The sequence below is a fragment of the Oenanthe melanoleuca genome, chromosome 3 (assembly GCF_029582105.1).
Source record: "Oenanthe melanoleuca isolate GR-GAL-2019-014 chromosome 3, OMel1.0, whole genome shotgun sequence".
NCBI classification, from domain to species: Eukaryota; Metazoa; Chordata; class Aves; order Passeriformes; family Muscicapidae; genus Oenanthe; species Oenanthe melanoleuca.
Window position 1 is genome coordinate 55,768,296 of NC_079336.1, and position 14,082 is coordinate 55,782,377.

Consider the following 14,082-nt stretch of genomic DNA (forward strand, 5'->3'; position numbering starts at 1 on the left):
TTTAAGTTTATTGTTCTGCAAACTCTTCAATCTGTACACATTTGTGAGCCTATGATTAAGTTCCACTCATCTCCTGTAAGGTTTAGGCAATATGCTTAGTTCTGAAGGTCTGCGAAAGTGATTCAGCTTATAGGGACTGGGAAAGAAAAGATTAAGTCATGAAGCTTCAGCATGTTGTACTTTACACCTTAATTTTAGTGTTTTGCTATACATCCTTGCATATAAAAATATAATATATGCCATCTATTCAGCAGATTTGTCCTGGAAGCCTCATATACGTAATAGAAAGTACCAGAAAGCACTTGGGTTCAGTGTTATAGCAGGGCAGGGTCGTTAATGCTGCCTAAAACAATTACTGCCAAAGTATTGTGTGGGATGGCATTGGTTAAGCCTGTATCATCAGATTTTGAAGCACAAAAAAAGCCATTGCAAAACCAAAACAGAAATTCTGTCTCTAGCTTTCCTCAGGATAAATTGTCTGGAAGCTCCTATTCAGAATAGAAAGTCTGACATACTACACTGTACTAATGTACAAGAATGCAGCTGACAATTAAAAAATGTACATATAAAAACCATAATTTGTATTTATTTTGGCATTAGTGACACATTATTATTTTATGGTGCCTTGATTTCTTTCACATGGTCATGTAACACCAGGCAAGCTTGAACCTCATGAAAACATCCCATGATGTCACACACACATTCCACACACAGACACACACAGAACAAATTGCACAATTACATGGACAGCAAATTACTTTGATGTGAAATGTTCAGGAAGAGATTGGAAGAAACTCTTCCATTAGGTATCAGCTTGAGAATATTTGGTATAAAACTCATTAGATGAGAATACAGGCTATTCTAGTTTAGCATAATAGAGAAAGAAAAAATCCAAACTGAACTAAAGCTTTAGAGTATGAGTTGCAATAAAGTGCTTGGTTGATAAAATAAAAGTGTGCAGACACACAATTCAGCCAAAAACCTCTATGAAACCAAAATCCTGGGGTAACATGGAGATCAACTTTGAATCACACGTTTTTATTCTAAAAGGTATCTTTATTTCAGTTTTCAAAACAATTGTCCAAAACCATTTTTAAGGCTTGGGTGAACAGTCAAAGAAATCTAGCACTTTAGGAGGAGGTAGAACTCCATTGCTTTGAAAATAACTTTTTATATACACTGCCTTTTAAATATCATAGCTCACATAATCACCTGGTAGGCTTTAAACTGATCACGAAGCTGAGAGGAAGAATTCCATGTTATACTACCATGCACTAGGATATTTGCTTTCTCAATCCATTTCAATATGAACTCCAGCATCTCATTGTATTCTTCCAAGTGTGAAGCAGCCTGGATAAAAGAAAAATTTGCTTAAGCCTAAGGTGTAATTTGGCGCAATTCTTGGACGATGAAAAAACTAATTTTTATTTCCTTCATTGTTTTAAACTGGGGATCATTTTAACAACTTTTCCTTCCTGTATTATGTAAGTTATTGCTTATGTATTTATGGAGTTAAGATATGTCTGTTTCCAGTAGTAAGATTATCTGTTTTGAGTAAAAGAAGGCGCTATAAGAATGTAGGTCCCACTGGGAAAGTCCATTGATGCTCAACTATATCCCTAGAGGGAACATTCCCTGTGCATATTTCAGCCTCATGTGTAAGTTTCAAAATACCTCCTCTTTCAGTTTGTGGTTCAATTTCTTAATTTGATATCTCTCTTTCCCTTACATTCTCCAAACCATCTTTTCTGTTTGTTTCTTTTTTTTCATTCTGCTTTGTCCACTCAGTCTGCCATATTTCCAAAAAATTAAAAGCTACACTATTTCAAAATACAGGACAAAAGTTCTGCTTTTTGATTAATCTAATTTCTATTTTAAAAAATAGTCATAATCTCCAATTTTCTTTTCAGCAGGAATAATTTCATTGATGTTCATGAATTTCCTCTTTATAAAGGATGGATCAAATCCAAGGTGACCAAACTTGAACAAACTATTTGTAAGCAGTTTTCAAAACCTACCATTTTTTATGATAAGTGCATTTTTTGAAGCTGAACAAAAATATCCTAATGTTAAACCTCTTTACGAAGTACCTTTGATTGAACTCTTATTTTGATAATAATCCTCTTCTTAAAAACAATTTTTCAGAGGAAACTGAAAAGAATATTTTGAAGTTTTCTTACAGAGGCAATTTCATGCATGCAGAGAGGAGAACCCATAATTTATCAGGGTATTGATGGAAGAACCACAGAAAATCCATTTATTTGCTTTTAGCTAGAGTTTTTTTGGGGATAAAAATAATTAAGGGGAAAAAAAAAAGCAGAAAGAATTTCAGAGACTTTGAACCACAGGGGATGCATCTTTATGAAAGCCAAAATATTGCATAAATATTACGCATTATCAGGACCAGTGTATATAGGCTTTTCTATTGAATGTACAAGTTATATTCACCCTCCATGAATTGGGACTAGACCAAAATATTTTTTTTTAACTCTAGTTTTTAATGCTGCAAATATAGGTAACAGTGACAAAACAGAGACTCTGAAAAGCACGAGGTACTATTTCCAGGCATGCTACTGTTTGTGAGGTCTACAATCTTTTTAGGGCACCAAAGGAACAAAGCAGCAGGTGATTCATGTGAGAGGGTATTAAAACAGCATTTGAGAATTATTTCACCTTCTGATTTGACCTGTGTCTCTTTGGAATGTGATGCAAACCTTAACTAATAATAGGCAGATGTGCCAAGGAATGCCCTGTCTGGCCTAACTGGAAATAAGTGAGATTGTTGACTGCTCCTTCTGGTGCTGAGAGGAAACAGCAGAAAGGATTTAAGAGCATACCTGACTGAGCTTGGCTGCTCTGTACTCAGCCTGCCGTATGGTCTGCTGGTGCAGTGCAGTGAGTTTCCCTATCCTGTTAGCCAGCTGCTTAGCCAGGGGCACGTTCTGCTCTGCAAAGTCCTGGACTGATGCATCTAATTCCAACAGCTTTATATTGCAGCTGTCCAACTCGTCACCAAGGATCTAGACAGAAAAACAATAAAATCAGTGATCCAGGAAGTGTTAGCTTTTTGGTTGTTTATTTCTAGTCCAGCTTGCAACTTTTATACCCTGTCCAAAGTCTACGTAGTTTTTTTTTTCCATTTTTAAGCAGGAAAGCAGAACAGCAGGATGTTTGGTCATCTCTTAAGTATGTGCCATTACTCTTTCTCCTCTGACTTCCTGGATGAAATGGATAACCGTTTTCCCTGCTGTAGCCAAAGACTGAGTCACTTCAGTGTAACATTAACTGTTCTCAGGCATCTTCCTGTGCTTGTTTCTGAAATGAATAGTCAGCGCAGACTGCCATGACAAGGATTTTCACTTGTTGGAAAAGGGGTTTGTTTTATTGCTGTCTTAAAATATAAGTTTATAAACTGGTAAAAATGTAGTTACTCATTAATGGATTATGAAAACTTTAATTTTAATTTGAAACTTGCATTTTAATAGCATAATCTTGATGCAGGAGCAGTCTGATTGTGTTAGACTGTTTCAATAGAAACATAGTTTAAAATCAGTTTTTCCTCCCATACTCACAAATATTTTGAAAAGAAAGCCTAAAAAGTTTTTCAAGTTTCTCATAGATTTATAGCATATTCTTGGGCTACAGTTTCTTGAGAAGAGGCTACTGGTTGTTTTGGGGTTTTTTTTTTTGTATCAAAGATGTTACAAATTCATTGTTTTTGTAATGTAAAAATAAGTCACAGAATCACAGAACAGGTTGCGTTGGAAGGGACTACAGTGGATCACCTGGTCCAACCTCCCTGCTGAAGCAGGGCCACCCTAGGGCACAGGGCACAGGATTGTGTCCAGATGGATTTTGAGTATCTGCAGTGAGAGAGATTCCACAGCCTCTCTGGGCAATCTGTTCCCATGCACAGTCACTGCTCAGTGAAGAAGTTCTTCCTCATGCTCATGTGGAACTTCCTGTGCATCAATTTCTGCCCATTGCCTCTTGTGCCACTTCTTGGACAAACATCCTAGCCTCTCTCCAATTATTTCTACAAATTGAAACTGCAATCATTCAGAACTCTGCTACAGGTGCTTCAAGAAGTTACTTCAAGGTCTTCAGGTTAGGGCTTTCCTGGCAGACAAACCTCAGAGTGCAAGTTACCATCAATTGTTATGACAAATCAAGATTATTCCACGAACTTGGAGACATAACTGTCTACATGTAAACACAAAGACAGATGTTAAACTGCTCATCTAAATACAAAGACACACATATTACAGCAAGCATAAATAAACGTATTTACTACAGATATTATGCAGAATTTATATGCTGTTTGTGAAAGTAAGGATCCATTTGACTTAAGTCACATGGATTTCAAAACATTTTTTATTTTATTTTTTCACAATCTGTTTCAATGTTAATATAAAAATATTTACTGCTGTAACCAAAGCCAACCCAGTCTTAAGTGTATCAGCTAAACGCTGACATAAAAGCAGTTGGAACACTACTACATCTCCAGTGAAGAGAATTTTCATTTATACAACATAAGAAAGCAGATTTCACTGGCTTTCTGCTTCCTTACTGAAATCAAGTAGAAACACCAGAGATGTAGTTCAGTGACACTTCCTGCAAAGTAAACATTAGTTCCAAAAAAAGTATTTTGGAACATCTTGAACATCTCATGAAAATAAACAGGTAATTTATGACATACCAGTCATGATAAATCTTCTCTTATTTTGTATGCTTTCTTAATTTCACACAGTAATTCGGTCAAGTTTATCTTCGCTTAGTTAAAATAACAAACAAACAAAGGAAAACCCCAAACTCTCAGCCAACCCCTTTCCCATGTCTCCTCTCCCCAAAATCCCTTACTCTCATACTATAAACCTAATCTGGCCATTACACTTCAGTACAGATAATTTTTTCTGAGTGTGGCACATACCTAAGATTAATAAAACCTTCAAAAAGAACCAAGAGTCCTTTGCACTACTCTTAATTGCATGAGTAGTACTTTACCTCGTTGTTGAACCAAATGATGTGAGATGAGCTACAAGTAAAATTCTATTGATTTATTTGTCATAAATAAAGAATGATCTTTACAGTAAAGACAAGTACAAGGAACAGTTTGAAGGTTCCTCAAGCTTTCCCAGATTGGAGTGATACTCATTATTTCAAAGCAACCGTGAAACTTTGTGCATCTGACTTTAACACTCAGCTGCTTCCTCCAAATTCTGTTACCTGTGTGGGCCAGTTTACGAAGAATATAGTTTTAAAAAATCTTGTCAGTCAACCCTTATTTCTGTATAATTCTTCTGTTGAACTATATTAAAAAACTGTTCTGCAAGTCTTCACAAACACCATATTGGTATGAAGTGAGTGTCCCAATGCCAAAAAATTTATGGCATAACCAGGTAAGGAGAGCCTTGTCTTACCTTTTGTTCAAGTTTAGCTTGTGCTATGTCATTTGTTTTCTTTTTCAGTTTGGAAAGAATGGTATTTAGTTCATTTGCTATCCCCTGGATTTTCTGATCAAACTCTTGATTCAATGTTTTGATTTGCTGAGTTTCTCTCTCTTTGGTTTGAATCTGTCAACAATAAAAATTAAATTCAATAAACAGAAATCACTCCTCCTTAAAGGAAATTAACTTTCATTTAACTTTAATTCAAAGGATGAGGGTAATAAAATTATTCCGTGTTTCCACAGTTGGCCACAGCAGGATACTAAATTATAAAGCCTGAAGGAGGGCTGTAGATCTAGCACTTATCTACTGCAGTTTACCTGATCCTGAACAGTTACGAGGGCCAGTCCAACTTCTGCTAAATGAAGAGAGAGTTCAGAAGGCAAAATGGTATAAAGCCCCAGGTATTTATTCTGTTGGTGTTCAGCCAGTTTTTCAACAGCCTGGCGATGAGTAGTAGCTTCACCAAAGAGAGACTATTGACAGAAAAAACAGTATTGTTAAGAACAATGAGAATACATCTTAAATATCTTTTAAATAAAATATCACAGTCCATCATGTACCTTATGCTTTATGAATTTGTCTAGTGGGTTACTAAAAAACTCATTAATATTGTCTAATTTGAATTTGTGGTGGTTTATGAAACTATTAACATTCACTAGCAGATTGAAATGAAGATAAGTATTGTGATTACCTGCAGCTCCTGAAGTTGAATGTCCACTTCTGCATCAGGGCTTAATAAATATTCTTTTGTTTCCTGGATCCAGGACTTCACAATATTAATCTCTGCTTCAACCTCCTCACGCTCCTTCAGCTCCTGTTTCACCATCTTCATGCCTTTCTTAACTTTCTGTTGCATACTTCAGAAAGAAAAAAAGAAAGAAAGAATAACTATCTGTGAAGAATTAAGCAATGTCTAAAAACACTGCTTTGTCAAAAAATACTGAACAATAAATATAATGATTGAGAGCATCATATCCAGAGAAATAAATTTAAATAAATTAAAATTTCCATGTTCATTCCTTGGTTTTATGTGTTTGGGCATCAAGCATGCAATTATTTTAGAAAAATGCAAACATATACAATAGAGATCCCTAAATGTGAGCCCATCACCACAAACTGCCCTGATTGTCAGTAGAGGAAACAGGCAATTGCAGGGCATGAACTAGGATTATTCATTGTCATTCCAAAAGAAACTTCTAAAATAGGTCAGAAAAACTGTATCTTAACACTTGTTTATTTCTGTGCACCAATTAAAGAGCAAGACTTAACCCGCTCTGATATCTAGAATGCAAAATAACAAGAGATAAATTCCACTCCTATTGATGGGATTTGCACTGGCAGAATACTTAAGTAAGTTGTGGATCAAGCATCTGAACATGGCCTATTTCCACACTTCTACTAAAACATAATTTTTCACTTTGCTCAAGAACTTGGATCTCCTGTTAAAAATGACACCTCTGTGAAAGTTCTACTGGACTACTTGCATCTCTTATATATGTGATATGGATCTTTGACATTTCCTCGTATTTCATTTATGTTTACATAACCTTGCATAGATGAATCATGTCTTATTTACATGAGGAGGAGGTCATCACAGACCCTGTATCTTAGAAACCAATTTTAAAGAAGTGAAAAATGGAATTTTAAAAGTACTTACATCTACACATTTTATGCAGGGATTGTTATTATTTAAACACAAACAAAATGAACTTTGCAGAGGCTTGGTGCAGGGTTTACAGTTTAGTCATTTTCATTTCTCTTTGCCTTCCCACTGTGGAGATTCACTTAATGGTATCTTAGCATAGTTATGAGCTATGTGTATTAAAACTTAACATAGTTTTCTACATGACAGAGAAATGCTTTAGATTCAGATAAACATTTGCACAGCCTCAAGATGAAAAGTTATGTTTTGTTTGCATATGCTCTACATTCCCCTGTAAATGTCACACAGGACCTACTTTTGGTACCTAAGTGCTTCAGACAAGGGAAACAAAGTGATAAACTAATCTAAAGAGGATACAAAAAGATAAACTATCACTGTTAATCTGAGACGCAATGGAAGTGTTTAAAATTAATTATAACTTTAATGCAGTTTATACAGCTTTTATGTAAGTATTATTATGCAAGGCAAGAAATACATACCCTAAAAGGCACGCTCTTTCTGATAGAAATAAAAATAATGGCAAAAAGGTATTTAAAAATTAATTTTAAGTAATTTTAAATTAAAACTGATGCTTATTTAAAAATAATAGCTAACATTTATTTAGGCATGTTAACTGTTAATGATATAAAGACACATAAGCTCTTAATAATGACTTCCAAGGTACCATTTTTCTGAAGAATCTTTTAAAATATTTCCTTACTTGTGGCATCGATCTTGCATTGCATTGATTTCTTGCATAACTGGTAGTTCCCTCTGAGATGGAGGCTTTACTTCCACATCCTGGAACATGCTAACAGCATGCTGCTTGAGCAGGCCCAAAGCTGACAGCTGCTGGTCCACCTCCAGCAGAAAACTGCCATGGTAATCCAGGAGCTCCAGGAGCTCTGTCTTGGATGCCTTTTCCACTGAGCTTTCTGGTAAGCGACCTTGTAGCTCATCTATAGCTATGGTGGCTTTCTGAATCTATGGAAAGAGATGCAGTCTTGTCAATAATAAAATTACAAAAGAAGCTGGTACAACTGTCACCAAAAGGTGCTACACCCAGAGCTGTATATTTAGATTCTATGAAACAGCTGTGCTTTAGGGCTCATGCTCTACTGTGCCAGATCCCTTGCTATTCACAGGGGATTAGGACTTGCTAATGGATTTTTTTGTCCAGTTATGGGTGTCTTACAATCTTTAGGCATTTATTATATTTATTGCCACAGAATCTAGGAACTAGAGCTCTAACCTGGGGCAACCCATGTTTGGCCAAAGTCATGCATTGAATAAAATTATTATCCTCATTTCTAGAGAACCTGCTATCTGGGCATAAATAATGGACAATGACAGATAAAAGGAGTCAAGTAGGGAAAAAAAGAGACATATGGTCAATGAGTAAAGACAGGAACTATCATCACTGCTTACACTTAAAAGGAGCAACTTCATATTCTGCAGGGAAAAAAGGAAGAAAAAAGAAAGAGAGAAGAAAGAGAAACAAGAGAGAAGAAAGACAGAAATAAAAGAGAAGAAAGAGAAGAGAGAAGAAGAAAGAAAAAAATTAGGTTAACATAACCTAGAACAGAACATTTGAGGAGAGAAAACAAAGGAGAAGAATCTAAAGAACCACTAGAAACCAAAACAACTCTGTATGTACTATACATGTATGCATAGAGAAGAACAGTTCAAACTTTGAAGGCAATGATTTTAAAGCTGAATCTTCCATAGCTGTGCTGTTGTGACGTAAGGAAAAGAATCAGTTATTCTTCCTGTCAGTTTTCCCTACTGCAAAATGATTAATAAGGCAGCATAATGAATAAAAACCTATGTACAAGGGGAGGATTTACCAAGACTAGAATCTACCTTATCATTAAAACCTTTCCATTCCTCCACTGCATCTTCCAAAATTTTCTCTTGTTCCTGGGCTACGTTCCGGAGCCGTGTCCAGCGCTGCCAAACTGTTGTCATGGATCTACTTATAGATGCCTTGCTGGCATCATTGCTGATTTTTTCCAGCTGCAAAGCCTTTTCCTCTAGGGCTGTGATCTTCTCGTGGAAAGAATTCACTATGGACACGAGGGTCTGAAAAAGCAAAAATAAGCACTGTTTTCCTTTTCCACAAGATAACTCATTAGTATCCAACATGCAGGGAGGTGAACAACCCCCACACACTGCAGATGAGGAGGAGGTGTTGTATTTTGAGAGAGGTGGCTAGGCCTCACTTTATTTCTCATATGCAATACATTAGCTACAGCTGCTTGGTCCAAAGTGCAGGCTTCTGGAAGCAGCAGCAATCTGGTGCAATCAGCTTTCTCTTCCTTGATAGCCCCACAAAAGGGATGAAAATGAGCAATCAGGGTCCTTTCATAGCAAAGACTGACTTCTAAACAGTCTAAAAACAAATGAAGCAGTTCAGGTGTTTAAGTGTATATTTATGTCCTGTTTATTTTTAACAACATTTTAAATGCCCAAGGATTGGAGGACACTCTCATAAACCTGTCAGACATTACTCTTGGGGAAGATTCTTGATTTCACAAGACACAGCCAGCAGCATGTCTGGTGTCACTGACTGCATTTAGGCAACTGAATAGTACCCTAAAGACAAGAAAGTAAGCTTTTTAAAGCTATATTTCTTACTTTTAGACTAAACAAGAGTTAACACTAAACTCCAGCTGTTCCTGTCCTAGTAAAACTGTTCCATGATTGAAAGTAGATGGATGTTTCTATTGATCTGAGTTGCTTGAAGGTATGTAATTTTGGGGCTAACAGAGCCATGGCTTTTAGGAAACTCCTGACTCTTTGCACCTCTTTACAGTCATAGGCACATAGACAGAAAACAAGCTGAAAAGTGATTACAGGTATCTGTCTCAGTCACCCCACAAATCAAATGGTGCTTCATGACACAGTTAAATTCTACAGGTCAAGATCTAAAAACTCAAATATGTGGGTAGGGACCAATATTATGCATTCATTTTCACTTGAAAGAGAAGGATTTCATGCAATTATCAGTAGTACCTTACCTTATGTGTTAGCAATTTCTCTTCTGCTTCATGAGAAGAAGCAGCTTTAGCTACTGAGAATTCAGATAATTTTTTCTCAGCGTCATTCATCACTTCAATCACCTTCTGTCTTGATGTCTGGTACTCCTGCCACTCAGAAGCACACCTTAAACAAATACAATTCCAGAAAGAACAATTTAATTCTATATAAAAACATTTGAAAATGAGAAATAATATTGCACTTAGTTTTCAGTGCAACTGCTTAGTTTTGCTGTTACACAGTATTTTCCAAGAAAAAGAAAGGTTATTGGGAAACAGCACACATAGAAGCATATGCTCCTGATTTTCAGCTACACCTCACAGAAAACCCAGCTAGGCACTTAATAGCCCTTATTTGACTTTTCCTCAGAGACTGACCGTGTTATGGTTTAAACCTACCCAAACCTATGGAATTCAGAACATTCAGGAATAATAAGAAACATAGTTATGCTTGTTAAAAAGGTATTTCCTTTTAGCTCAAAATGTCTGCTTCAATTTCATTTGTTTGTGCATATGTCTTGTGTCAGGTGAAATACAGAACACTTATTCCCCACTCTTCTTCTCCATGCTGTTACAAGCTTAGTATAATTCTACCAGAGCTTCCTTAAGATCACAAAACTAGTCAGTCAAGGGCAGAAAAGAAGGCAGAATCCAAGAACTCTGAATCCCCAAATTCCACTTCTCTCAAAAGTAGCACAAATATTAAAAAACTTCAAATAATGTTCTGATTCTTTCTTTCATTACTAACAAGGTGATCTTATAATGAAGACAGAGACGAAAAAAGAAAAAAAGAAAAAGAAAACAAGGAAATAATATACCTTTGTAACTTCTCTTGCTGAGTTTTGGCTTCTTGCTCTGTCCCTTTGGCCTTTTCCTCCAATGCAGCTACATTCTGCACCAGCTGTTCACTTGCTGTGGCTTGTAGAAAGGGCTCTATCTCAGATACAAGGCCTTGCAACTCTTTCAAATGATCATTAAACTGACTTTCTGTGCTGAAAAATTCAACATGATTCCTTAGATTCTCCTCGGAGTTCTCAACATCTAGACCATTTCTTGCTAACTGCAGAAATTCCTGAGCATCTTCCAGCCAGTCATTTGCAATCTGCATCACTTGGTAGTACCTTTGGCAGAGGCTATATGCTTTATTCAAGGTAGCCTGAAATAAAAGGGAGAGTCAGAAACATAAAATCAGAGAGGCCTGTGTAATTTAAAAAACCCAGACAGCAGGATTACTAAAATGAGGTTTTTTTGTGATGATTGTAAATATCAAGCCACAGAGCCATATTTTTCAGCTTTGTGATCCAGAAACTAATGATTTAATGATAAAATAATGGGTGGACTAACCTGTCTCACATGTATAGCTTCTTGAACTTCACCATCCAGTTCTGCCAGCTCGGCAAGAGTGTTTTCCAGATCAGCAGGTATCAGCTCCTTTGCTTTCATATAGCGCTCTTTCTCTTTATTGCTCAGTGCATTCATTATTCTGAGGCTCGACTGCACTTCTTCCTGATGTATCTGAACCTTTCTGATTTCTTCTTGGATGTTTTGCAGTTTGAGGTCCAAACTTACTGTTCCATTAAGTTCTGTTTTCACCCACCTCAACCAGTCGAGTGAGCGGCAGATTTCTGTCTTGAAGTCAATGCTCTGCACAAGTCTGCTCTCACACTCCATCACCGTGTCAACAATGGCAGAATGCAAAGACTTCAGCTGCTCTTGCCAAGCCTGAACTTGGTGATTTGTTCTCTCATATGCAGATGAGTCAACCTGAGCAGAAAGGGCTTCTAGATGTTCAGTTATTCGCTTCAGAAGACTTCCTGAGTCTTGCAAGCTGCCCACCAGAGAATTGTAAATTTTCAACTTTTCTTCTATTGGGAGAGTTTCTTCATTCACCTTAACCTGCTCCTTCTTCACTGTCTCTAGCTGTGCCTCAAACTGCATACACATCTTCTCATGCTCTTGGCATGCTTCTATTGTGTCTTCCAACAGGTTGATTTTCTGCTCTATTTGCCTCTTCAACTTGTGATATAGCGTGGCAAGTTTTAACATCTCATCTGGCTGCCAGGGCTGCCCAGTGCTTCGAAAAGCCTCCTTCTTCTGGTTCAGTTCATCCACTGCTGCAGCAAGGCTCATGGCTTCACCTAAGAGATCTCTGTAGGTTTGCTGGAGTGATGCAGCTTCTTTGGCTGAAACAGCAGCTGGAGCTTTGTCCATGTTAACAAACTGGTCTTCCAGCTCAGTCAGAGCTTTACTCGTCAACTCAATCAAAGAGGCATACTCTTTCCTGGCATAAATTGCTTCCTGAACCTTATATAATTTTTCTTTTGCCAGAGCAGTGACAATATTGAATTGCTGAGGGAGGCTGTTAAGCTTTTCATCTAGATAAGAATGATCCACTTCATTAAGTGATGGTAGGACTTCTTGGCCATCTCTTTGCAGTGCAAGTAGCAGATTTTCATATTCTGGAGATTGCTCAAGAATCTGTTGATATTTTGCCAACTGGCTGTATAACTCAGTGTCAGAATTCATTACATTGACTTCTGGGAATGTGACAATATCAGCTTGTTTTAGCCAATGGCAAGCTTTATCCAAATCTTCTTTGAAATATTTCCTGGAAACAATATTTTTCTCCAGTTCTAACAATCTCTGGTTACACTTTTGTAAAACAGTGTCATATACATTCTGTAGTTCTTGCAGTTTACCTAACACCTCACTCTTCTCTTGATTTGTTGCTTCTTTCATTAAATCCCTTCCTTGAGCCCACAACCCTGTGACCTCATTTTGATAGGCCTTCAGACTAGCTTGGGTATTCTTACAAGCCCTGATCTGCTTATTCACATCTTCTGGCAACAGACAAATATGTTCTGGAAACATCACCTTCTTCTCATGCTGGTGAATTTGGTTTGTAGCCTGAAAGACTGCCATGAGAAACTGGGTCTTTTCAGACAGTGCTTTATTCAGGTGTTTTCTCCTCTGGCCAACCAGATCGCTGAGACAAGCCACATGGTGCTGTGCATCAGACACTGTTTTCTGCAGTTCTTGCCTTTCATTGAGCCCTAGGTTTGTCATCACCCTGTCAGCATCCTTCACAAGCATCTTCAGAACAAGCTGTTTGGCTTCAAGCTCACTGCAAATGGTAAGATGATCCATGAGAAGACTCTGAGCCATATCTGGAGGAGGACTCTGTTTAAGAGCCTCTGAGACACTAGGTTGCTGTTCCTCTGCCCATTCCATTAGTTCCTGAAATCTGGAATGTACCAAGCTGAGCTCCTCTAAGGTTGAAACAGAAACTTGAATTTTCCGTTTGACAAGGTCCTCCAGCTGAGTCCAGCGTTGTTCAAAATGACTGAATTGCTCCTTTACTAATTCTTTGTCATCAAGATTCAAATGTTCTATCATCTTCTGCTTCTGATCTTTCAAATCTTCCAGGGCAAATCTCCTTTCCTGTAGTGCAATTGCCAGTTTTTGCAAAGCTTCAAGGTGCACATTTGTACTTTCAGCATCAGATCTGATATCAAAAAGGACACGACAAAAATTAATTAATACATCCTATTTTGGCACAGACTTTTAAGGGAGGTCAGGATTAATTATAAGTACACAACATACTGAAATCTATGTGAAATAAAGATCTACAATTTTCAGATTCACTTGAAGCCTTGAACACTAATTCAAAAATGTTACAAATTTATTAGTTTCTCTTTCATCTGCTGGTCAGATGACCATCAGGCTGACCATACACATTTACATGAATACAGATCATCCTGATTATATTGCACATATGAACAACACCAAGCATTGAGTCTGAAGTGAATCTTGTTCCATGACAGTGACAGGAGCAGCAATACACTCACAATTTTAAGCACAGCTGGTGTGCTTGCTCTATGCAAAGCAGCTGTCAATATTTAGGAGTAGTTACTAAGCTTTAATATAATAGTCTAATAGATATAAAACAATA

The 14,082-nt window shown here is 37.1% G+C and overlaps 1 protein-coding gene across 1 annotated transcript in view; it reads right to left on the minus strand.

Annotated features, from left to right (window-relative positions):
- SYNE1 (spectrin repeat containing nuclear envelope protein 1) overlaps positions 1-14,082 on the minus strand; it is a 284,134-nt gene that overhangs the window by 102,833 nt on the left and 167,219 nt on the right. The window contains 10 exon segments of the mRNA XM_056488586.1: positions 1,213-1,350; positions 2,838-3,020; positions 5,421-5,573; positions 5,768-5,923; positions 6,142-6,307; positions 7,814-8,076; positions 8,956-9,174; positions 10,113-10,257; positions 10,949-11,286; positions 11,475-13,635. Coding sequence (XP_056344561.1) covers positions 1,213-1,350; positions 2,838-3,020; positions 5,421-5,573; positions 5,768-5,923; positions 6,142-6,307; positions 7,814-8,076; positions 8,956-9,174; positions 10,113-10,257; positions 10,949-11,286; positions 11,475-13,635 — 3,922 coding nt within the window.